At 34.3% G+C, this 26,816-nt stretch overlaps 1 protein-coding gene across 23 annotated transcripts in view; it reads left to right on the top strand.

The window, feature by feature from the left end:
• NRXN1 (neurexin 1) overlaps nucleotides 1-26,816 on the top strand; it is a 1,071,808-nt gene that overhangs the window by 86,281 nt on the left and 958,711 nt on the right. For 10 of the 23 annotated variants that reach the window (XM_071221551.1, XM_071221547.1, XM_071221545.1 and 7 more), the window contains exons 3-5: nucleotides 22,452-22,469; nucleotides 25,675-25,704; nucleotides 26,485-26,496. The exons of 5 other annotated variants lie outside the window; for them this stretch is intronic. In XM_071221551.1, the coding sequence (XP_071077652.1) occupies nucleotides 22,452-22,469; nucleotides 25,675-25,704; nucleotides 26,485-26,496 (60 nt within the window). The remainder of the gene's footprint in view (nucleotides 1-22,451; nucleotides 22,470-25,674; nucleotides 25,705-26,484; nucleotides 26,497-26,816) is intronic. 8 more of the 23 variants (XM_045189451.3, XM_024552814.4, XM_024552812.4 and 5 more) reach the window with 3 other exon arrangements.

The raw sequence follows: 26,816 nt of genomic DNA, 5'->3' as shown, positions 1-26,816 counted from the left end.
ACCCCTTTTCAGCCCTCGTGTTGTCCTTAAAGCCCATCTCCCAGGAAATACCCTGGGCCCAAAGCCTAGTCTTTCCCAAGCTACTGTAAGTAAGCAATTTAATATAATCTGATAAATAAAGTCACATGTATTACTACTGACATAGGGACTTCAAGTTTTACTTCATATTTTTTCTGACCTCTATGAGGCCTAAGGCATTCTGGTTAAATTTCAGACCTCTACCTTGTATCTGTGAAGTGTTCAGTTATGTTGGCTTGCAGAAGCCATTATACAGTCTTGCTAACCATCTACTGTGTTACAGCCCAGAACATGCCAGATTATTTAATGTCTTGGAGAATCAGATTATTCTTGTATAAAATAGAAATGATAATTAGAACTGAAGTTATTGTGTCTGTGATTATTACAAGATATCCCCTGTATAAAACTGCTACCATAAACCCAAGCATACAGTTAAGGTTAGCGTTTATTGTTACCAAAAAGTCTTTGCCTTTCAGCTTGCTGTGGATCTATTGTTCTCAATGAGGGGTGATTTGGGTTGGGGGACGGGAAGGTTGCTACTGGCATTTAGTGGCAGAATGCCAGGGATGCTACTTAACACCCTAAAATGCACAGGGCAGTTGCTGACAAAAAAAAGAATTATCCAACCCAAAATGTCAGTAGCAACAAAGGTGAGGAATCCTTGCTACAGATATGTAGCCGGTGGTCTTTAATTCATTGTATTTGCTTTTTATCTACTTTCGTTTATTCTTGAAGGGAAGAAACTCATGAAGTTAACTCCGATTCATCGAGTTATTTCCCCAATTAAAGCCAGATTGAATTGTCAAATATACATTCTAAGAATTGAATGTGAGAACAAGATATATAATTTCACATGCTTATAACCATGTTTTAATTCCTGTTGCTATATTAAGGCCCATCCATTTTCATTTTCCCTTCTGTGTAGCTTTCCCATTTGAAGTATTTGTAAAGTTAATATCTGGCCACATGCTTTAGAAGACTTTTAGTCTCTAGAAAAGAAAGATAAATCTAACCACTTTCTCTCACCACCGCTCGTAAAGCAACTATTAGGTGGAAAAGTGTTGGGAACATTTATACACTGCTCTAAACATCAGGCCCGCAGATGGTTCCCACGTTGTTATGCTTAACACATAAGTAACTAGTACTTGCATTCTTTGTTTAGATTAATCTCCTCTGCCTTCGCATTTTTATGAGGAGTAAAATACCCAGGGCATGGTGTAAAGCATCAGTTGAATGGTAGTTTCCCCAGAATCTTCCTTGTACATCTACCCTTTGAAGAGAAATAGGTGAAACATACCTAAATGATCTCAAGAAAAGCCTGTTTGTCCCTGGAACCCCTCATTGGTCGGGCAGTCTGCCCCGTGAAATGCAAGGCTAGCAAATGTGAGTGCCTGGCAAGGGCTGGCTGTGCAAGCAGAAGCTCTCCAGGGAAGTTTCTATCTTGAGCTCCAATTTTTCCACGATGTCAGAAGATTCCTTGCAGAAACAATGAGAAGCTCTTAGGAGGATGGAGGCCTGAGGAGGAATGAAACTGCACCCTGATTGTGCTCAGAAGCATGTTCCCATTGGAAAACATTGTAGGGGGTCTGGGTTGAGCCAGAAAAGAGAGTAAGAATGACTTTTTTTTTTCATTCTGGATGGAATTATCAAATCAGAACTGTGGTCTTCATTATCTCTTATGTTCCCCAGTTTGATTTTTTATGTGGAACTCTATTAATGATGATTTTTTAAAGGATGTGTTTCAGTATGACTATGTGTAAACTGTTCAGCCAACTCAATTTCTTGATGTCATTTTCTGATCCTTGGAAACATCAGAATTGAAATGAAAGGTAAGTGACTAAGTTGGATATATTTAAAACCAAACACACTTTCAGCTTGTTTGTTTAACTAAATCCCTATTTCAAGTCAATATTGTGTGTTTGAATGGTGATTTTTCCCCTTTTCTTTTGAATAAAACCTATTTATATAATTTTAATAAAATGGATAAGATAATGGTAATAGCCCAGTGGTATCTGGTTCCCCTCCCCCACTTCCCCTGGGCACAGTTCTGGGCGGAAATCTGGTTATTAACAAATGCTGGATCAGTTAAGTGGATTTATTCCCTTGGGTGTGTGGAACAAGATCTAGTTTCCCCCTCCAACCTGGTTGTTAAATTCTCTAGCAAGTTTTTTGGAGTGCCACAAAGGCAGATCTAAAAATTGGTGGATAAGCTGTTTTGAACTCATGGAAGCAACTATTCAATAAACTCCGTTCTAGGAACTCTTCAGGTGGAACTGTGTCTTATTCATTGTCCCTCATTGTAAATTATCTACTGGCTCTTATAAAAATAGACCTCTGAATCTTCTGTAATTCAGTTTGGAGTCTTAACTAGGAAGCAAGCACAGACAGAAAGTATTTGGCTCAATTAGCGACTGCCTGAAAGAAAGTTGTCTATCCTGTGGCTGCTCTGATGTTCAAGCAGAGTTGTTACTTATTATTACATTAGAAGCCTGGGGGACAATATGTATCAGGCATTCCCTCAACTGTCAGAATTCTAAACGTGAGAGAGTTCTAAACCAGTGAGGTCAGAGTGACCAGGGAACCTCAAAGGAGCAAAGCACAATTTGGAAAATATTAACCTGTCCATCAATATCTGTGATTGTTACTATCCTTATTTTATTTCCTGACATTGCATTTAATACAGTTGTACAAAATCATTAGTCATCTATTGGATTTTATCTCTGTAATTGAACACATATTTAAAAAAATACTTTTGGCTGTAATTGTGTTCTTTCCACAATTTTGTTGAAGTGTGTTTTTTTGTGGTTTAATTTTTCATTTGGCTATTCCACTTATAAAAGGTATCTAGGTATTAGCAATAATTAGTGCATATAAATATTTAGAAATAATATTTGATTTAGTGTTGTGAAATTTTGGATGTCTTTAAATTGCCATGGAAGTGCTTATTAATTCTTCAATAATAGATAAAAGTCATATGGTGGTTTAAAAAATATCAATACTAAAATGTTATGAGGTACAAGTATTAAAGAGAATGAAAGAACACAAAAATCACCTCAGGAAATCTTTTAAAGTACACTTAGAAATGAAAGGCTTTTATTTTCTCATTGAAGGAATATGTGGTATCTGTATCATAGGCATTATAAGTATGTTCCAGGAAGTGTGTTTTGAAATATTAATACACTTTAAAATAAAATCAAAATTTGCCAGCATTACATAGAAAGGATTTTTAGCTTATTTTGAGATAAGTGAAAGTTTCATAAATGGGAAAGTAATATAGTAGGAATCATGTTTTCTCTTGGAATAAATGAAACCAATATTTTGCAGATTGTACAAACCTATCAAATTGACATAGAGTGATGAAAACACATTTTTTTTTACTTTCACTAACATGAAAAACCAATTTAGGAAGTACACTGTAGATACTATAAATATAGATTCCACTAGAAATGCGGGGAGGGGAGAGAGACCTTCCTAGCTTTTGTATCAGTGGCTCTATTCGGACGTACACTTTTTCCTAAATATCTGATGGAAGATTGTTCTATTGCTTTGTAAGGAGATTTTATGACGTTGATTTTGTATTGATAGCTTTTAATCCTTCAAAGTACTAAGACAGACTCTGCAATATAATTTAAGCACAATAATACAGAGTGTATTCTGCTTAGTATCTACATATTATGGATGGGAGTACTATCTTGCCTAGCATGAAACATCTTAGGTCTCCACCGCTGTGTGTGGGCAAGCAGTGGTTATGACAGGAAACCAGTACTTGTAGTAACAGATTATCACTTTGCCTGTTCAGTTCTCTTGCATTTGAGGACTTTTGATTTTAGAAAATATTGTTAAATTATTTAAAAATGTACTTATAAATAGTTGTAGTTCTATACATGCATTAAACGTGTTGACAGGTGTCTCTGATTCATCTCTTCATTTACTCCTTCACCAAATATTTATGGGATGCCTACTGCTTGCCAGGGTCCGTGCTAGATGCTACAAATAGGATATCTTATTTATTTTCTCAGCTGTAACTTGGTTTTGGTTCATTTATATGTTTGATTCCAAAAGTCAGCTCCAATGTCTAGTATTCAAATTGATTTTAGACAAACTTGTGTGTTTTTGTTGTAGAAGAAATTTTTGGTTGCAAAGGGAAAAAAAGCATTGGAAAATTAAAGACCCACCATCAGCCAGATAATCACTACCGAGCAGGGCTTGCCAGAAGGCAGGATCGCCTTTTAAAAATGAAATAGTATGTTTAAAACCCTCCAGAAGAAATCCTGTGAGTAGGAAGCCATTTATAGGAAACTGATGAACTATGCAATTCTTTTTCAACCTTCTTTCCTGCTGGACAGTTTAAGCAATATTCAGCAGAAGCAAGAATAATTTGGATTTTAATGGATTCCAGTGCCTTCAGCACAAAGTCCTTTAAGTCTCTATCACTTAATGTCATCTCTGGTAAATACTCTTGTTGTTATTTTTCCAAAACCAAGGCAGAGATATTTGATATTTGAAATTTATTTTTCATCTCCCTTTCCTTTTAAGAGTTTATTGAGGTCAGCATAATTTTTATACCGCTTAAATAATCTTACAAATTGGGTTGGTTTCCACATGACTGTTTGTAAGTAAAAATCCCAAGATAAAGACACACTGATGGAGTGGAAGTAAATAGCCAAATGTCCTGCTTTCACAGCAACAGTGGGGCAGTTTGCCCACACCCAGGGTGAGGGAGGGTCTTAGTTCAAGATAATCCAGATGATGCGTGTGGGAGGGGACAACGTCCCCTCCTTCCCTTAACTTTTCTGCTTGGCCTACGAATTGAACTGACAGAGACAGACTAACAAGAGAAAGATACCAAATGTATTATGGATGTCCATATGGGGGTTCCACGAGAGCATGGGACCGGAGGACAAATCAGGCAGTTGAGATTTACCTGGGCTTTTGAGCTAAGGGGAAAGGCTGGAATGGTTTGACTTCAGAGGGGAGGAAGGCAGTTCCCATGGAGACAGGGAAACACGTGTCTGGTAAACAGATGTTTGCTGGGCCGTCTCTGACAACGTGCCGCAGACCGGCTTTGATCACAGGGGCCTTGCTCTGTTCCTGCCTATCACATCCAGTTTAGGGGCAATCATAGTTATCCCTGAGGATAGCTGCCTTCCTGGAGAAGTCACGCTATCTCAGTTCTTGTAGGGAGTTGTGGGGAAGGTGGAGGGTTCTTCCTAAGACTTTTGTTTCTTAAAAATAACCAGCTTAAAATAATCAGTATCCCCCAAAAGCCATATTGGGGTAGCAAACTCTGCTTCCCTCCATTGCTTTTTCGGTGTGTTTTTCTGAGGAGTCGTGTTAATGGGCTTCACCCACAAAATAGTCTGTACAGAAATAAATTGGGGAAATGCTTGGTTGAAGAAAGTTATGCAGTTTATTTATCACAGGACATCTCAGCGTGTTCGGTTTCTAATTACGCACTGTGAATCTCTGAAAGGTGGGTATAAGTGTTCCAAGCCTATTTGTCAATTGACAAATATCTCTTTATTACTAATGCCCATGGTGTAATCATATACTCGTTTATAGTATCACATGAGTGTTCAAATGTATTGATGAAGGACATGTTGGAAAACATTTGACATGACTGATGGATCTTGGGGCTGACTTACAAAATGCTGCCTTAAGGTGGTGGTTTCAGTGGCTCCTAATCCTACCTGCTCTTTCTCACATTTTAGAAGGACTACATCAGCTTTGAGTGACTTTTATGCAGCTTATATCCTCTGAGGTTATTCCAAAATCGCTGTGACTTTTAGGGGTCTTAGAACATAGAGCTGAAAAAGAACAGCAATTAATAATAATAGTAACAATAACAGTACTACTTCACAAGTAAGTGTGCAGTATTTTTTTTCAAAGTGCTTTCAAATACTGAGTAACCTGACTTTTACAACGTACTTGTGGTAAATTCACTTTTTCTTCATTTTTCTAATTTATGATTGAGGAGGCAGAAGAATTTAGAAAGGTTTAGAAACTCATCAAGTTTTCACATAAGGTGTATATTCCATTGAATAATGATATTTTGAGATAATTCTGTACATTTTGCAACATGAGAATTAGGATCTAGGTCAGGGGTCAGCAAACTGTGGGTCACAGTAAAGCACACTGTGACCTAATATCATACAGACTATTGGGCTAAATAAAGTTTTATTGGAACATAGTTATGCACATCTTTGTATGTATTATTTGTGACTGCTTTAACACTACAATGACAGTTGAGTGGTTGCAACAGAGACTATATGACCTACAAATTCTAAAATTTTCATTATCTGACCCTTTATAGAAAAGTTTGCCAACTCCTCATCTAGGTCACGGCCAGAGCTAGAGGCTACACAGAGATGTCATCATGCTGTTTATAGTGCACTGTGTTTATAATTCATCATGGTTAACAGAAAACATGGCAGTGGTTTGCCAAAGAAGAAACCTACATTTTTACTGTTCATGTAAATGACACTCATTTGTTAATTCACACACATGCCTATGCATTAATTATGGGTTTTAGCACACGGCAGCGCTAGCTGAGCCTGCGTCCTTCAAGCACAGGGTTATTTAATTACTGCTGCTAGAGGCTTTAATCAAGTCCTTCTTATAGAAAACAAACAAACGATTAGCTTCTACATTGCAGGCATAAACAGGAATTTGACTCATGAATTTCCTAATTATACTGCACCATTTTGGAAATCAGTTCACATTCAAATTCTTGCTGTTACTCTGTATAAAATTTCCTATTGCAAAATAGAAGTATAGGATAAAAAAATTGTTGTTAAATATGTTAAGATTAAAGTTAGGTTTAATTTAAATTATTTTCCTGTGTGCTTATATGGATTGATTAAAAGGAAGTAGGGAAGTAATTGGTGTCTATTATATATCAGCTACATGCTATACATTTTATGTGACTCCTACTAATTTTTTCTTACAATAATCCTATGAGGTAGACTTCATTATTTCCAGTTTAATTATGAAGAAATTGAGGCTTGAGACGTGGAGTGACCTATCCAGTGTCACATTACAGAGTGGTTTATGATGGAACCCATCGGGGGTCCTGATCTCTGGGCCTAGCAACGGGTTCCTTCCATCACGACTTGTTGCTGCAGTAACAAGGCCAAGGGCCATTCTCCATTTATATAGCCAGTGCTTAAAGTGGATCACTCTTGCCAAGCTTTTTCCAAGATGCTCTTATAATTGAATATAACAATTGGCAAGTTAAACACGCATTCTGGTACTAGATTATTATCCTTAATGTTTTAGCCACGTGAAAAAAATCAATTCCGAGTAAGATATACACGTTTTTTAAATTCTATCTAAATAAACAAAAACAAACAAACAAACAAAGCTCTGCATATTTCAGGTGCTGAAGCCAATTTTACCAGAGATACTAGATGCAAGGTGGTACTTAATTTCTCCTCCCCGTCCCTTCTATCATTTGTCAGAAATCAAATGCTAATGTCGTCAAATGTCCTAAAGGAGTTCCTTGGAAAAAAAAAGATAGGATAGCTACAAGAAATTATTTTATTTTATGTACTATTTTCTAGCATGTTTTAGTGTCTCTGCAGCATACCTTATGTCCTGAGAGTTATTACATAGTGTTTTTCTTCACCTTTGTGTGGAGACCTGATCTGGCCTAGCTCCTGAGCCTTCTTTTTATTTTCCCAGAGCTTCATGGAAGTCCTCACAGTAAATGACTGAGATGACTCTGTCTCATTCATAGCTTTACAAGGCCTGTGGGATATTTCCTGAGACATTATTCTTGATGGGAAAAGTTACATGGAGGAGGTTAGTCTTGCAGAAAGTCATAATCCAGATCTAGTTGTTTTGTTTTGTTTTTAAGACATTATTTATTTATTTTTAGAGACAGGAGAAAGAAGGGAGATGAGAGGGAGAGAAACAACTGTGGTTGCCTCCCAAGTGCCCCCTACTGGGGACCTGGCCCACAACCCAAGCATGTGCTCTGACTGGGAATTGAACCAGCAACCCTTTGCTTCACAGGCTGGCACTCAATCTACTGAGCCACACAGCCAGGGCCCAGGTCTAGTTTTTATGGAACATTTCCATTTTTCATTTAGGTTCTACTGGACAACAATGGTCTAGAAAAAAGTATAGAAATGTTCCTAATGATACTTCTGTATTACTCACTTAGCCACTCTGGGCCCCCCCTTTTTTTCATCTGTAAAATGAAAGTAAGATTATATGTTAATTCCATTTCTATCTGATACCAATAAATTTTAAATGTTTTATTCGCAGAGTGTGAAATATGTTGTATCAGATACCCTTTGGGGAGGGGGCATTAGTTAATTGATTATTTCTGATCTTTTTGAAGAACCTTTTAATACAGGAATTCATTGGGAAGAGAATTAGAATATTAGTTTCTTATTTGAAATTTAAATGAAAATAATTTTTAGCCAAATTTTTATTATCACCCTTAATTAAGGAGTATGCAGCTTTAATCTGGTTTGTTAGCTACAGTCTGCTTTCAAGCAGCTTTGGTTGTTGCTGATATTATTCCTTTTGGAGCTGTGTTCAGAGTTGGAACCCAGAGGTCAATTAATCAGCGTTTTATCATGTGTAATGAAAGTGGACCTGTTGTATCTAGGTAGTTTGTTGAGTGATCCTCCATGTGGCAATGAAAATATCTACATATAATATACGATCATGCATATACATACATATATATGGATATATATATGTATATCTTCTGAAAAGTCTAAAGAAAATAAAATAAACTTCATCTTCTGTTAAAAAAAGAAAGAAAGGAAATAGGCCTTTGATTGATTTTTTAAATCTGTTAACATGAAAAAATCACTTCAGTTTTAAAATTTTAAAACTCTAAATTTCTAAATAGCATTGCATTTTAAGTTTATGGTTTATAAAAAGATAAATTCAGTCAGTATTTCAGGGGACATAAGTAGGATTAAACAACAAAGAGGAAGTAATTATATTTTGTAGGGTGTTGTATTTTAGGGTAGGTTGTGTGCTGTAATGCCTTCATAGGAAAGTCACTTAAAAATTTAATTGACTACTCAATGATTCTATACAGTTAATGATCCAGTTATTTCTGCTGAGTTAACTACAGTATGAAAAATATTCTAAGTCGACATATATCCCATTGGAGCCAGAGATGTTTATCACGTTTACCAGATTAGCATTCCTAAAGGTAGTGTTTACAAATGACTAAAGAACAGTTTAATTATATATTTCTCATATATGTAATTGATGTAGTTTCTCTGGATTGTTTTAATTGATTAGAATATTTTAATTTAGTAACCACACATCAGGTACCATGATAACCAATGTAGGTGAACCCTGAGCTTACTTGTTTGGACCAAAATGCAGCACATGCTATTTTAAATACTTTTCTGATTTTTAGTTTATCAAGACAGAATTGGCAAAAAAGCTAAAATTTATTTGAGATTGTCTTAAAATGTCACTGATATAATTGTGTTAAAAATTCACATCCAATCCAATAGAAGTATGTGAGCTCCACCATCTCATTATAATTAATAAATCATAAAATATATTAAAATTATGAATAATAAATTTGGGTCTTATAATTTCATTAAAATAATTTAATTTACTGAAAATACTCATTTCTATTGATATCTTATATGTGTTGTAATATTAGATTACATTCAGTAAACAATGCTAGTATTTCATAGATTTTTTAAAAAGATACTCCATATTAAGAAGCCATTATTTTACCTTGGGTTACCTCAATTCCAGGTTTTTTTAAACTTAAAATAATTTGCTTCCTACAGTTATGCTGATAAACTCTTAGGATATATGTGATTAATTTGAAATTTGCAAAATGTCCATAATATAGAGGAAATAACAGAATTTGGAGTCAGAAAACCTGATTTCTACCATTTAGTTATTCATTTTTTAGTCATTTTTTCATATTTGTTGAATGTTTAATAGGTGCCAGGCACTGTGCAAAGAACTGCATATAAACTGGTAAAGAACACATATTATTTGCACCTCATTGGATTTTAATAGTTACTTTTCTCTTAAATAACATTGGTGTCATTGTTTTGATAATTAAATAAGGTCACACAGAGTTTTGTGAATATAAATGATGGCTGTATTCTGCTCTATCACTGTCTTCCTCCTCCTCATCATCATTGTAAGCTCTACTTGACAAACAACAATTCATGTAGAAAACAGTTTGAAAATGCTCAATTACTGAATCTTGAACTGCCTCAGAATCCTATTTCGATAGAAAGTAAAACAAAAATTCTTCAATTAACTTTGCCCAAATAAAAACATTTTCAGTTGCTAGAGTTCGTTATTTCTGATGTGAGAATATAATAACTGAAGTCAGCATATTGTGGGAAATAAATTCTGCCAATGAAAACAAATTTATGTATACTCATCCCACATTTCTAGTTTCGTGGAAGCTATATAGGAATATAAGATAGGAAATGAGTTTTTTGTTAAAACACATGTATTAAGCAACTGCTCTGTGTACACACTGGGCTAGAAGCTGAACAAAGAAAGACTAAAAGAGGCTTTTCGGCAACTTACCGTTTGTATGAGGAAGCATTAATTATAGTAATGCCATGGCTAACACCATTAAGCAGGTGTGATCTATAAATGAAATGCTTTACAATCTGTCATTATTTAATAAGTGGTTTTGGAGTCTTTACCTGCTATGAGCCATAGCTTCTCTGTGAAGTAAGTTAAACGTTTAGCAAATGAGAAAATGAAAAAAATGTTTAAAGCAACATATCCAATTCCTAACCGGATTTGTGGTGGTGGAGCTTAGAAGGGTCCGAACTCCAGGCTCCTTGTCCTTTCTAATTCCTTGTTCAGAGCCAGTGAGACGAAGTGTGGAAGTATTGCATATTGTCAGGAAATGCTGAGATTCTCCAAGGATTTCTAGTTTCTGAGAGACTCAGTGTGTTTGTTGACCCCGACAATTCATTCAAATCATTTTTCCTCTTTTTGAATATTTTCATACATTGCAAACTTTAAAATGCTTGATTTAATTATTTCATAGTAAGAGTTCCATCGAAAATGATCAAGTCTGTTGTCTCAACCAAACTCCATCCAGAACAGTTTCCATACTACTCTAACAGAAACATATTAATTAAAAAGTAGCCCTGGCTGGTGTGGCTCAGTGGAGTGAGTTCCAGCCTGTGAACCAAAGGGTCACCGTTTCAATTCCCAGTCAAGCACATGCCTGGGTTGCGGGCTGGGTCCCCATTAGTGGGCGGGTGAGAGGCAGCCACACATTGATGTTCCTCTCCCTTTCTTTGTCCCTCCCTTCCCCTCTCTCTAAAAATAAATAAATAAAATATTTTTAAAAAGTAAAAGATGAAGACGCCTATTCAGTATTTAAGAAAATAGTGACTTGTCTACTTTTTTTCCATCATGTTTTTCCTGTGGGTTGAGTATTACTTCCCACATAGCACATTTTGAACGTAATTTACTTCAGACGATAAGGTACACGTTTTCTAGGCTACCAGGTACTGCCATGAGCTACATTTGTAGAAGATATTAGTCATTCCACATAGTGTTATATATTACACAAATAGTTTTTTTCTTGTCATTGTAATATCAGAAATCTATTAAGTGTTGGTGGCATATTTGTTTTATGTACAGGTGAGTTTCACCTAGTAATACATCTAAAATTGTATTTTCTTATTCGGGCTGCTATAACAAATTACCGTAAAGTGGGTGACTTATGAAAACTAGAAATTTATTTCTCACAGTCTTAGAGGATAGAGGGCTGAGATCATAGTCAAGTTCTTGTGAGAGCCCTTTTCCAGGTTGAAACTGATGAATTCTTATTGATTCTTCATGTGGTGGAAAGCAGAGAGGGGAAGCAAGCTCTCTCAGGACTCTTATGAGAGCACTGATGAGAGGGCTCCATTCTTTATTACCTCTTGTAATCCTAATTACCTTTCTAAGGTCCTACCTCCTAAAACCATCATATTGAAAAGTAGTCTCTTACCATATGAATTTGGAATGGGGGGACCCAGACATTCAGTCCATGACAGGTACTGAATCAGGCTGCTGATTCTGGATTTGTAATATATAACTTCTTCTTCTTTGGAAATAAGTAAAGTATCTGATTATGTCACATAATCTTAAACAATTCTAATTCTGGGGGCCGAGCTGAGATGTCCAGTGACCTCAGCACCCTTCAGAAATCATCTGTCATTTCACTACTTAATTTTCTTACCATAAAACAGCTCACTGGGATATCTAGATTAAATGTTATTTATCAAGGTATTGAAGCTAAAAATATAAATATATTTTTGTTTTAATTCTGATGTTGCCTCATTTTCATTACTGTTTATTTGAAAAAATAGAGATTGGATGTGTCACTAACCAATCATGAAAAAGGCACTTTTCTGAAAAAAAAGTATAATGTTTAATTTTAAGAGCAGGCCTACATTCCTTCAATACTGAAAATAGACTTAGCAAGTCTACTATAAATTTTTATTGTACACCTTAATACATTCTTTATGTGAAACTTTTTAGTCCACCATTTCATCTCCTTGATGTTTTTACCACTTTTTCTTTTACTATTTCACAATTAATGCTTCCATATTCAGAGTTGTTTTTCCTACTCATTGTTTTTATTTGCCTATCCAGTGGTACATTTGTTATCACGTACTAGTGGTCTTTTAACAGGATCTTGGACTTTTGTAGCATTAACTACATGTTTGAGCTGCTCCTTGTGTCCTTTTATCCTTCTTTGTTGCTGCTATATTTCAGTGTTGTAGAAATGGTGATCCTTTTATTTGCCCATTTAGTTTGTTTCCTTGTAGTGTATTATGCAATAACAGAACCATTTTATAGGAAAGGAAATCTTTGACTTATTATAATTAAAGGGAATTCATTGCATGAGATTGTAGGATGAAGGTTTCTTTTTTGCTAATTTGTTGTTATTAACAAATTATTATACAAAAAATTATACAAAAAATTGTCATAGACTTGCAGATAAAGTCTATGACAAATAATATTAAACAACCTAATGGAGAATACTGAGAAAAGCAGCAGGAAATCAGGAGTAAGAAGTTATATTACATTGCCTACTTAATTTACTTAAGAATCAAAACATATTTAACATTTTCTCATCATTATCTGTGATGTTTAAGAGAAAGGACATATGATGAAAAGAGTAATAATTAATCAGAGTCTAAATTATTCAAAGATGGCAAAATTTTTATGAGGGCTGTTTCTCCATTTTTGTTTTTATTTTAAAGTTAAAATGGAGATATCACACAGTCCTCCACAGCACACAAATGCCATAATCACATCTAATCTACACTTAGGTTTTCTTTTAAAAGTATCATGATAAAGTTTAATTATTTCCTTTTCTGAATAACAGTAACAAGGAACATATACTTTATACGAACAGCTTTATATTAAAAGATACTGCCAGAGAAGTGGTTACTTGTTTAAAACAGTACTTCCCAATAGGACTTTCTGTGACTATGGAAATGTTTCTATTCTGTGATGTCCAGTCTGGTAGTCAGTGGGGACATATGGCTGTTGAGAATGTGGTATTTGGCTAGTGCAGCTGAGGGAATGTATTTTTAATTTATTCTATTGTAAATAATTTTAATTGAAATGTAATTTTATATGTATCTGTGGCTAGTATATTGGATAGTTAGGAAATGCTTTTCTCTTTTGACAAAGACAGACATAAAATTAAATAAATAAGAAAGGGAAAGATAAAGAGCAGTTTATAATTGATGTAATACTTATTATCAGTAGCTAAATATTTTTTCAGTGGAATAAAGTACTACAGTCGACCCTTGAACAACACAAGTGTTGGTGGCACCACCGCGTAGTCAAAATCTAGGGATAACTTTTGACTGCCCCCAAGCTTAAAAACGAATCGTCCACGTTACCAGAAAGCTTACCGGTAACATAAACAGTCAATTAGCAGAAATTTGGTGTGTTGTAAGTATTATGTACTATATTGCTGCAATAAAGTTAGCTAGAGAAAAATGCTATTAAGAATAGCATTATGCTATTATAAAAATGCTATTATAATAGAAAGTGCATTTACATATATACTGAAAAAAATCACAGTTCAAATCTGTATTGTTCAAAGATCAACTATAGTTATGTTGCTATCGATTATATTGTCAAAGAATCTGTTGTAAGTAGTTTTCTTATTTTGCCCATGTAAACTTTGTAGAAGAAAATAATTTTTATTGAGAAAATTATGTAAGTTTGAATTTGTTCATGAAAGTACTCAATGGTCGTGTGTGCATGTGTGTGAAAGTGACACAGGCTTGCACTGGTGTTCCGGATGGTGTTTACGAGTGGAATTGTGCACAACGCCATTGCGTTGCCACAAATTTGAAAGCAACATATAACAAATTAGAACTTGATGAGATTGTTTTGAATCTTAACTCTCTAGCTTGGAAGTTGTCTTGGGTAAAAGAAAGCATGCTCTCTGCAATCAGAAACCAGTTTCTACAAACGTCAAGAAATAATTAGTTTTATCATATTTATGTTATTCATTTTTTTTAATAAAATGAACTGCTTTGAATGATGGAATTGACATTTCAATATGCTTTACAGGGGTCCAAAAATAATTTTTTCTTTGTATTTCAGCATGTTTTTGTAAGCAGTGAATGACCATTTCAGGAAAAAGATAAGATGGGGAATTATAAGGTTACCTTAAAAGCTGGCATTTGTGGTGATTTGGTTTAATGGATCAGTAAATCAACAGATAAAAGAGAGATTATTCAAGCTCATGAGCCCTCCTTCAACATGGTCTTGCATTTATATGGGCCTAATTGAGTACTAGACATTAGTCCAAACCCCTACACATATGAAATCTTCAAAGATAGAGAATTGGTTGTACCTGTGAACAAACTATTTTGTTCTTAGCCTATTACATAAATATTTTTTTTATTTTACAAAGAAAATGGTAGTTGAAAGTATATTTAGTTTTTCTTCCTACTTGTTTATTGATTCAAATTTTAAAAGATTGGAACTTGCTGCTTGGTTCCCAGGAGATTCACTATGCAGCTTGCCTGCAAAAGAAATACAAGGAATAGTCAGATTCAGAATAGTTAGATTCATCAGATTTTCATTTTACAACTAAAATGAAAAGGGCAAATATACTTTACATGACAAATTTATATTATATTGCCTAAACTTTCATATATTTAACTTCTAATGAAGGTGTCTTTTTGTTTCAGGTATTTTAAAAGGGAAACAAAATTTAATGTCCTGTGAATGATATGGACACTTTCCTTTAAATTTTAAAAAGCAGCAATAGATTTGTGAAATAATTCTCCCTTTTAATTTCTAGGGGTGAGAGTGGCTATAGATAAGCATATTTACTAACCTGAACATGCTGTTTACTGTTAAGTAGGGCAAAGACTTTCTAAACCCTTCTTCTCTTAGAAACAGTTTATTCTCTATTCTAATACTATGGGGAATAAGTGTACTGGGGTATTTTTTTTCCTCAGTAAAAGAAACTAAACAATTTTTCTTTGACTTTATAAAACCAACACATAAATGCAATTAAGAAAGTAATGTTTCCCCTAAAATATTTCTGCCTTCTTTCCACAGGGTCAAGAAATCATATGTGTAGCCTTTTTACTCCTTTATAGGGTCATCATTTAAAAAGTGATGATAGTAGACACACTTGGGCAGTAAGTGGTTCCAGGAACATAACAGAGCCTCCTTAGTAGACAGTCCAGTATTAACCAATATTGTCCAAATTCTTCATGCTCATTTCCTTTTTAAAAACAATCTCTGAAACCTACATAGACTTGGACAAGGAGCCTTAAAAATACTTTCTGTACACTCTTGAATCTTCTTTTTTCCATTTGGGTATCTTGGGCAAGTCACCCAATCACAGTAAGTCAACTGTTGAGATAACGTGAAGATTATATAAGATAATATTCATGAAAGCACATTCAAAGGGGTAAGATGACCCAAGTCAGTATATTTTTGTGCATATTTCTCTTGAACATTTGAAACAAGTTCCTTGAGATTTTTTGTAACATTTTATAAAACATATGAAAATTTAATTCCCTCTGATTGTTTTTTACTTTCCAATGATTGATTCTTAAGAATGAAATAATGTTTTGTAAAACTTGATGTTACTGCATGATACTTAGGCAGCAAAGAATAGCAGTTTCTAGGAAAACACCAATTGCCATATTAAATGTAACCATATTAATACCTGAACAATTTTTATCTGAAAGTAGTAATTTCATATATTTCAATATCAGGTGCTATTGTACTAAATGATTTCAGTCTTTGGAGAAATAAAAAAAAATTTATGACCATCTTTCTCCTATTGAAATGCCCTACCCTTAAACCATTTCTAATTGGTTCATTATGGTAACATTTTAATCAACTCTGAGAGACCCTGGTAAAATTTTAACATACGATCTAAAGTATTTAGGGAAAGAAAACTTAAAAGAAACCTCCAAACACATAAAAACTCTCCATTGCTTTTTAAATGGCTTTTAGTGCTTTCTACAAACCTTTAAAATTAAATTATAAATTATAAAAATATGTAAGTACCTTGAGTTTTAAACACTAAAGAAAATGAAAAATCAAGAGCTCTGAAGAATGAAAGATCCTTTCAATATTTAATTTATTTGTTCTAGGTTATTAGTTATATGCACAAAGTTTCTAGTAAATTAAAGATAACATGAATTGGTTTTTATTTTGAAACAAAATTTCAAAGTTTCTTATATATGAGAATATGTGTATATTTGGCAGGTCAGTTTTACATTTTCTGAACCATTTCTATTCAATAATATAAATCTAATTTGTTAAGTTCTAAATTTAGGACTTCTTTGTACAATATGATTTACTTAGTCATATTTTTTTTGCAATAGCCCCTTAATTTAATGACAAAATGTACTTTTATCTCAGAGCTGCTAAATAAGTTTGTTTTCAACTAATCTGAGATTCTAAATATAGATGAGTAAACTCATAAGTATTTGAAAGTTTAAAAAAATTTTCTGTAGTAAAATGATTATAAAAAACTGTATAAATTCAGCATGTGAGACAGACAGTTCTCTCAAATGAAGGGCTCTTTGTGTCCTCATGAGAAGTTCACCTGATCTACGCCCTAGTCTCGGAGAACCAAGGACACGTTGTAGAGTATTCTCTTCTGGTACCACACAGGCAAAGGATATCACCTATTCATTCAGAAAGTCACATCTGAGTACTGGCACATCCCTGTCACCATTAGAAGGGTGAAGAGTTGCGCAGATAAGTTCGGATGTATTTACATTTATTCTCCCAACTTTAAGAGCTTTCCTGATCTACTGTCTAAAATATGATGACTTCAAACGCTTAGAAAAGAAGCTCTACTGAACTGAATCAGCCTTCTTTGGAGAATGATGTAGTAGTGATTGAACATGGGTAGAAAGGTACATGGTAACACCCTGCTTGATGCTATCTGTCAGTTTTGGATCAGAAACTGTTTATTTCTCAATAAGCAATAAAACAATAAAAGTAAGTGACATGAGCACACACAATGTGGACTGTGATTATCACAATTCTTACATCAATGTTAAAGGCAGTGCTTTTTTCTGAAGTCCAGCCATTGAAATAAATGTAGAAATGTTAACTCTCAAATTAGATGTAGGGAAGAATTGAGGCTACAAAAGCAAAACAAAATCTTCTTAACTCTTCTTCAAGAAAAGAAAATGTGAAATTTTATACAGTATAGTTTATGTGAGCCATATATATATATATATATACACACACACACAGATATTTAATATGTTGACTAATAATTATTAAATTCTATCCATTCCATTGAACAGCTAAAGACCCGTATGAATCAGCCATATAATTAGCCTACCTTTCTTCCTTTTCTCCCTTTCTCCATTAACAAGATAGAGCATTTTGAATTATATGCCACAAACTTTACAACAAAACTGCCACCTGTGTGAAGCAGAAACACAGTCTCCAGCTTGTAAAAGTTCTATTCCAAAAGTTCTTTGAGTAAATAATTTGAAGCCCTTATCAGAGTTCCCTATGGAAACAACACTGTATAAGGCAAGGTAAACCGCTCAAACCCCTTCACGAGGGACTCATTAATTCCATAATGCACTTGAATCATAGAATTACACCAAAAGTCCAATATTGCCTGTCATGTTTCTAGGGAAATGTTGTTTATAGTTCCAACTATGGTGTCAGGAACATCTCTTCTGCTGCAGGCTAATTCAGAGCGACCACTCCTCTCACTCCGGAGCAGTAAAGAGAGAGGGAAAAATTAGCTACTTTATTCGGCTCTCCTTATAGTCTAGGACCAGGAGTCAGCAGGCTGGATGGAAGTGTCATTTAAGTGGATTTAAATTCAGTGTCTGAAGCCACCTGTTGAAAAACATTTTTGAAACTAGCCAGATTCCTGCCCAGTCTTCTTTCCTTAATTCATTTTCTGTTGAACCTCCTCTTGGTTCTGGCCGGCATTTCTCTTCCTCCAGCTAACTGCTGTGCAAATCCACAGTCTCAGTGATTCCTCCGTTTCCCAGGCCTTGAAGGCTTTCCAGACTATTGAGATTTTCTAAAGGCTTTCCCTGCTAACACCAAACAAAAAATGAAACAAAACTCCATCGTGTGCCACCATGAGAACCAGCCTCTGCTCTGCTGGCATTTAATCTCCAAAATGAGGGATAATGTCTCGAAAAGGAGCTGGAAAGTCAAGGATAGAAGCTAGCAAGCCTTCTGTGGAAGAAGGAAGAAGGAAATATAATTTATTCTGCATTCCTCCTGCTGGCTAATACTGCCACCACCAGTTTTGCTACTCTGTACCCTGCCTTGGAGGGCATGGATCTGGGTGGGAAGCCACCTGCTTTAATGGCATTTTTGATGGAGGAGAGGACTCTTTGATTACAAAGAAAATGAAGGGAGCCAGGTACAGGCAGCTAGCAGAGAAGGGAAGAAACCAAAGAAGATAAGGAAAACCCAAGTGGTGACAAACTTCTTTTGGCCCTTTTTGTATAAAATATATGTATAAATATGCTACATATTTTGTATTTTGTATAAAATATAGCATATAAGTTGACTACTGCTTCTACATTTAGGTGACTCTCTTCATATCGCTAAACTTAAACACTGATTATACTTTTTTAAAAAGGGGTTATTTGTGACATTTCATTTCAAATTTTATTTTATCCACTGGTCATGAGTAAATTTCTGATTTGCTTTATATTGAAACAAGCACATTTGTTTTCTTACTCATTTCTCTTTTCTATAATGTAATTAAAATTATATGGAAAGTACGCTGACATGATACATTAAAGAACTGTCCTTGCAATCTTAGAGGCTGAGGGCAAAAGGAAAAAAGTCCGTGGAGATGCTCATTTGAAGCGATTTAAAAGCACACAAGTTCACAGACTGCAGCTTCTCTTCCCGTCAGCACACCGCCATCGTTCATAACATGGTTGATATTCTGGTGCTAATTCCCACTTTGTGAAGGAAGCACCTCTAATCTGAAAGAAAAATAAAATTTAAGGTATCTTTTCTAGGGTTCGTATTCATTATTTTCACAATCCAAAGAAAAGAATGAGTGTGACCTTTCTAGGTGGCATGATCGTTATAGGAAAGTTGACTATTAAGGGACTCACTTTGAGCAGCATTAGGGGAGCAGAATTAAGAAGCCAGGGTTTCCGGCAAACCAAGAGCTTTTCCCTAAGTTGCCAATGTGTCTGCAGGTAAGGTTGGGTGGACTGCTTTGGACACTATGCTAATGCCAAATACACTGCTTTATACATTGGGGGATGCCAATTTCAGCACCTCTCTCCTGCTGCTAAAATCCAAAATAGTTTTGATTGCATAAGGATCCACAGAGAGAGCAAAAGTTGAAGTGATCAGAAAAACTATTGTTTTAAACAGGATAGTCTTTGTTTAGTCCCAACGCCAAGTAGAAAGGGAAGGTAAGAGGAAAATTACTTGGACAATGATTGCAAACACTAGAGCTACCACCACTTACATAAAACTGCATCCAAATTCTGGGATAGTATGGGGTCATGTTTAGGTTAAGAGATTTTAAATTAACTAAAACCTAGAAATGGATATCAAAGGGAGACAATAAAATGAAAGAAAGTAAAGAGCAGTTTTTCATCCTAGGATTGAATCTGCAAATACATGGAAACACAGGGCAAGGCTGTTCCAAGCCAGTTTTCTTCTTTAATTATTTTGTAGGAATTAATACATTACCCTTCCATTTACCCTAGTACTTTGATTTTTACAAATCTAAGTCTCCTTAGACCATTTTTTCCCTGAACTTGTCAAGTCAGGGTTTGTTTACACATTGAACAAGATTTGGATTTGCATAGAAAGAGTCCCGGTAGTCAACCTGGTTTTCCTTATGAACGGGATCTCAGAACAATGTGGGAAGGCGGGTGGGGCCCGTGGCACCTGCTTCGGCCCTTTGCCTTAGTTAACAGTGAAATGAGAATTTACTTTCAGAGGGCAAATCAATGACCTTGATTTTGTTAGCTCAAATTTTTTTTCTAAGATCCTACTTAGCACATTTTTAAAATTGATGTGAAGCATGGGACTGTTTATTTTGTTGGCTTTTTTTCATTTTTCTTTTCCTATTAGACTTTCATGAAACACTTTTACCAAAACCTCTTTCTGAGATGGTACTACTCACAACCATATTTGCTGGGTTTTTGCTTACAGAAATTAAACAGTTCTGTAGTAATTCACAGACCTTCCCGGCACTTGACTCTTTTAAACTCCCTGATTCTGTTATTTCTCTGTGTATTAAATAATACCACTAATATATTAATCTTAAATGTGGAATAGAACTTCCAAGGACGATTAATATAAAACCAAAGTGTATCTTAGATATTGAAAGAATCTGGATCTTTGTATGATTTCCCATATAAAGCAATAAAACAAAACTTAAATATTTGTGTGTCTGTGTCATGTTTGAATTGCCATTGAAAAGTAACAGATTCAGCCTAATTCCTCATTTCATAGGTTGCAAACCAAAGGCACCCAGTAATTGACTGTCATATACCAAATATTTCAATTGTTTTTAAAATTTCTTTTAAAATCAACTCTGGGAAACCAAGTATTTCGTACAGCGGCTATTGTCCACATGTATCCACTAGCTGTTTCCTATTATGTATTAATGCCACATGAGTCAATGTGCCTGTCTTGATATTAAAGTTTCCAGGTAGTATAATTTAAATAAAATTGATGACTTTTAATTCATTAATAACTTTAACCATTAACAACATTACTTTTAAACCTTGTGAAGTGATGCACTTATAGTTGTATTTCTCTCATTTTTATACTGCTATTGTTCTGTTCTTTAAAAACACTTCTGATAAATGACCACTTTGAAAAGTATAGCTAATTTAAAGAAATTTATGAATGAGACTGGGACTTTCAACAGGAATATACTTTATTGGAAAAATTTTGATTCCTACTGAAACCTTACTCTTGCCCTAGCCTCATAAATAGCTTTCCCTTATGTTTCCTACCTGGATACCAAGCCCTGTGTCTCAGATAGTTGTTGAATTGTCTCATGCATATCGATAGTCTAAGTCCCGTTCACTTACATTGATGAAATGCAAATGATTAGATATATTCATGTTTGTGTGTATATATACACACACAGACATGTATTTGAATAAATATGTAAAAATATGTAAATATCATATAGATATATGGAAATACAAGGGAAGGTTTACCAAATATTGTCATTTTCTTAACTCCACTCACATTCACACCCTAAACAGAAGTACAAAGTGAGTACATCTTGATAAACTGCCTAATGGACATTTCCGAACGGACTGCTCTTGCAGTGATTGCTTTCTCTACTAACATTTTAAAAGTTAGCATTTTAATAATTACAAGAAAGTACCATTGTTTGCACTACAATATGAGCACTTTAAGTAAGTCAGTTAAATTGTAGATTTTAGTTGTGTATTTATGTTGTGGTTCTTTAAAGGAAGAAATTGAAGTATTAGACATACTTAGAGGCCATGATAGGAAATGGATTACATATTTTGTAGAACTGGAATATCTTTTAAGTGAGACTTCACGGCTATTTTTCTTTCAGCCAAGTCCAAATCAGAATTTAGAAATAGAGTCTTTAAGAATGGTATAAAAAAGCTTTAAAAATTTATTGCCTAGCAAAACCATGCCAGCAACATGGACAAATGTTTGTTTTACCCAGGGCGGTGGTAGACTTTAAAACTCCTTGCTCAGGACATACCAGTATCACTGAAATTTAGTGTCACTTTTTTTAAGTGCTGCCAGTGGGAGAGAACCTGCCTCCCGTGATTTGTTTTCCCCCCGGAATGGTAGCGATGGAGCACTGCATGCTGTGTTTGGTGCCTTGCATGAGGAAGACATGCAAAGGCAAGGTCCAGTCTGCATGCTGCTTAATGAATGTTTTTCCTTTTCTCTCCCTCCTTGTCCTGTGCTTTCAGAAGACAACAATGTGGAAGGTGGGTGCTGTTTACTTTTTTTGTCTCCAACTCTCATTTGCCTTTTATTTCTTAGCATTTATAGAGTACAACTCGAATTTAGACGGTAAGTTAACACACTTTTTTCTGAGCATTTGTTGATTTCTGGATTATGTATCACTTTTCATATAGAACACATGTCTCCATCCCAGGGCCCCCGAGTATATGAAATTTCTTCAGTCTTAATTTCAATCCTTGTTGGATTTCAGCATCCCATATGAACCTTAGAATGTTTATTGCAGTGTTCTGTATGGAAAAACAATATAATCCTGTTTTTATTTTAAATGAGAGATTATTTGTAGTTTCAGAACACAATGCATGATTCTTTCTCCTTTTTTTTCTGCATCAAAATGATTTCTTTTCTTTTGGAATTCTTTATCATTACATTATCTCAAGCCCATTGTTTTAGTTTTAATGTTTTGATTTATAAAAATAGAATAAAGTACTGACTATAAATAAGAGGCATACATTTAGATTAAAAAATAAGTCTTCAGCCAGTGGAAAGAAAGCATACAGTACTCCATCATTATTAATGGTAAGTATATTCATAATATTCTGTGTCTGTTAAATAAACCTACAGTATTTATTCAAGTTTTTCAAAATTATCTCTCAAAGAATTTTGAGAAAGGTATACATTTTTTGTATAGAACCCAACAAACTAAACATATTTCAACATATATTTAAAGAACTTAAATGTCTTGGTGTGGTGTCAAACAGACCCCTTTGTGATAAAAATGCAGAAAGAGCTAGATAGAATAAAGAATTATGGAAGGGAAGATGATGTTCTCTCAAATTATATAATATATAAATAACAGGTTTACTTAAATAATTTACCAATGTCTATATGTCAGAAGCATTTAGCATATTTCATTTTGCTGCAATATTTTGAAATAAAATCATTCTGTAAAAATAATATACATTTCTACAGAATGACAACTTTCTTGGGAAAAAAGTTCTCATTAAATGTTACAGATAAATAGTAAAGTTACGAAGATTTGATATTTCAAATAAAGAACAATTTGTGTTATTATACATTGATCACTAGCAAATTTTAGCATATTGTTTGTGATTCATTCATAGACAGTATAGTTGTTTACTTGCTGAACGTATCTGTTTTATTATTTAAATAAAATAGATTAAAACTTCAAAATAAATACTCAGTGATACTTTTTCAAGTGTTGGCTTTGCATAAGGCTTCTGTTTTTCTATGCTGTAAATTTAATAGCATGTGAGTATGCATTTGATCAAGATGATATTACCCTGCAGGTCTGACATTCTTCAGTGTCAGTCTCATTTGTATTGTGCATGTTAATTAAGATTGAAAGTGTTGTTAAGTATAGTTTCAACCTCTTTTGCATTTCCTTAATCATACTGTAAAGATTCACGTTTTTCTTCTTTTCTCTTTAAATTCAGTTGCATTCCAGTGAGCTTTAAAAATGGCCTAGTAAGCATGAATGCCTCTCTCCTCAAACACAGTCATCCCATGAAAAATTCTGACAAGATTTTCAGAGTCTAGGCCATAAACTATTGCAATAAAGTTTATTCAGTCATAATTTTAACATCCCTATTTATAATGCAGCTTTGGCAATATAGTCGAATTTCCTTAGAAGTGGAAAATCTAGCATGAGGAGTGTGAATGCTTTTGAAATGTATTAATTTCAATCCTTACCAAGGTGGTATTAAAAACCATTAGCGATATCTAATGTATTTCGTAAAAGTTAGATCTGATACAGAGATAGTTCCCTGATTTAGTCTACAAAATGTTATAAACTGTTATTAGGAAATATGTATAGTAGTTTTAAGAGTGAAATTAAATGAAAAATTGTATCACTTGGACAGATAAACAACTATTTCTAAGCATATAAAAAATATCACAAATCACCAACAGATCATGTTTTAATCTGCCTGTGTGATTATTTTTTTAAATCACTTAGAAAATACAAAAAGAGGCTGGATAACAGAAATCTTAAACTACTATGTTTAATAATTTTTGTATTGTGATTATATGACAATTTATATTTGTCCTACGGAATGTTTATCTGTAAAATTTTAAGAAAATAACACTGATTATTTTAATACTGATGCACGTAATACATAATGTTATGTATCTTAAATAAAGACTAAAATATATTTGAACTACCACTACCCAAATGAAATATAAATTTTGTTAAAATTGTATGCACACTATTGCTCTAACATTTTCCCGTATTTTTGAAATATACATGGATTTAGTAGTAGTTTTACTATTGAATTTAGAATAAAAACTAGGAATTATGCCTTTCAGTAAAAAGTATAAAATAACTGGTTAAAAGAAAATTAGTTGTATTCTTTAGAAAAAGAGTGATCTTCAATCTAAAGTTAATTGTCAAGAGATAATGAATAATTTAAATAAATAAAAGGAATTCAATATAATTTCAGAGAACTTCCTTGATGGAATTGTTTCATATATCTGTATATCTATATATAATCTATACTCACATTAACTCATAGTCTAGCATTTAAGTTATGGTTAAGGAAAATACTAAATAATTTTGTTCTCCATGGAACATGACCTGAGCCGATTTAAATCTGATTCTTTGTTCCTTAAAAACATTGTTCTGTAGTAAGTCCTAGCTTTACAACTGCGTGTAATGATCTTTTGTGTATCTGAACCAGCTGAGTCAATTGCTACGTGTGTCAGGCAAGGAGACATCTCTGCATTATCATTTCAGTGTGACTAAGGACTTTTTTTTTCATTTAATTATGAAACTTCTCATTTTTTGATGAGGGGAAAAAGATCAGACCCAGCCCATATTTCAGGTATTCTTTGGGTTTTTAAAAAATATAATTTCATACTGAACAATGGCAAGCCCTATGGGGGCAGTGTTCAAAACTGAGGAAGGGCAGATGTAATACTAAGGGATTGATTGGATTTTAAGTCATGCTCTTAAGCTCCTTATTGTTCCAACTGCTACCAGTAGAAATACACAGTGCAGCATATGCCGGTGTCTAAACTGTAGCTCTCTAACTCTTTGCCCCAAAGCATTCCAACCAGGGGTTGAAAGAATGCTTTTTGATTTGCCTCTGAGAAACAGACATGTCTCACAGGAAACAAGATGTCTGTCACTGAACATTTTTGTCACCTTGACAACCCTGCCTTCCCATGCTCCCTTGTTTATTGCTGACTGTGCTCTTGTTTCCCTTCAAGGTCTGGCGCACCTGATGATGGGCGACCAAGGTATGGGCTCTGTTCCTTTTCCACTCTGCTTTCAGTGTTTTCTTGTTTTGTAGCTGCTTTCAAACCATCACTGCAAAGGATGGGGAAATGCTTGCAAATTATCTGGCTGCAAATTAAATATGTGACTTTCGTTCACATTTTTTTTTCATGTGTTTTTTCTCCCCTTTATTTGTTGGTTTGATTTTTGGTTTGCTCTTTTGGCTTTTGTTTTTGTTCATTCTTTGCATTATAATATGTGAAAATAAATGAGACATAAGGACTTGTGATGTAAAGTTTTCATACATTTATCAGTATATGCCGTTAAACGTAGTTATAGTAAAGAAAAACCAAGAAACATCAAAAATTAGTATCTGAAAGAGGATACCCAGTTTAACCTAGTGTGTCAAAAAAGAGTCCATTTTTCACCCATGCATGGCAGTTTGGGAACACGCAGACATCCTTGGCTTCTGGCTTCTAGAATGCTGAGTATAGTGTTCCGTGGGATCAATACTTCTTTTACCTGTAGTCATTGTGTATCTTTTGTGTGTGTGTGTGTAATACCTTCAAGTGAGCATGGGCTTTCCAGTTTCCTTGCATGTATTGCCTTTAAAAAAGGCATAGTTTTCAACATGTACTGACTGTATCTCCATTTGCTTTCAAACCTTTATTTATTCTTTCTTGTTTAATTTTCAAAGACTAGTACATTTACATATATTCATAATTCTTATTGTTGTTTCTCTCCTCTTTATTCTCTTTGTATGGAAACCCTTTCTTCATGGAACCATTTCATCAAATCAATAGGTAAAAGTAAAGGTATTACACTATTTTATTTCTACGTAATATCATCTGTATAAATTAGGGTGCGTCTAAGTTATGCAAATGTATTTACACTTTTTGGCATTCGTAATGGTCACTGGGAGGTAGGTATGAGTGTTAATGAGTATTTTATGAATTTAAGGTAAGACAAAAATCCATCAAAATGTTTCATTCTTTTTTTTCCCTTGCTCCTTAGAGTTATTTTTTCCATGTCAGCTGCTTATATAATTAGTGCATTTAAAAATTAGCCACAGGTTTCGGTGTCAGTTCTGGCAGTATCATTCACTGGCAGCTTAATAATGAGTGTAGTCACCATT

This window comes from Desmodus rotundus, chromosome 5 (genome assembly GCF_022682495.2).
Source record: "Desmodus rotundus isolate HL8 chromosome 5, HLdesRot8A.1, whole genome shotgun sequence".
NCBI classification, from domain to species: Eukaryota; Metazoa; Chordata; class Mammalia; order Chiroptera; family Phyllostomidae; genus Desmodus; species Desmodus rotundus.
This window is presented reverse-complemented; position numbering and strand designations above follow the sequence as displayed.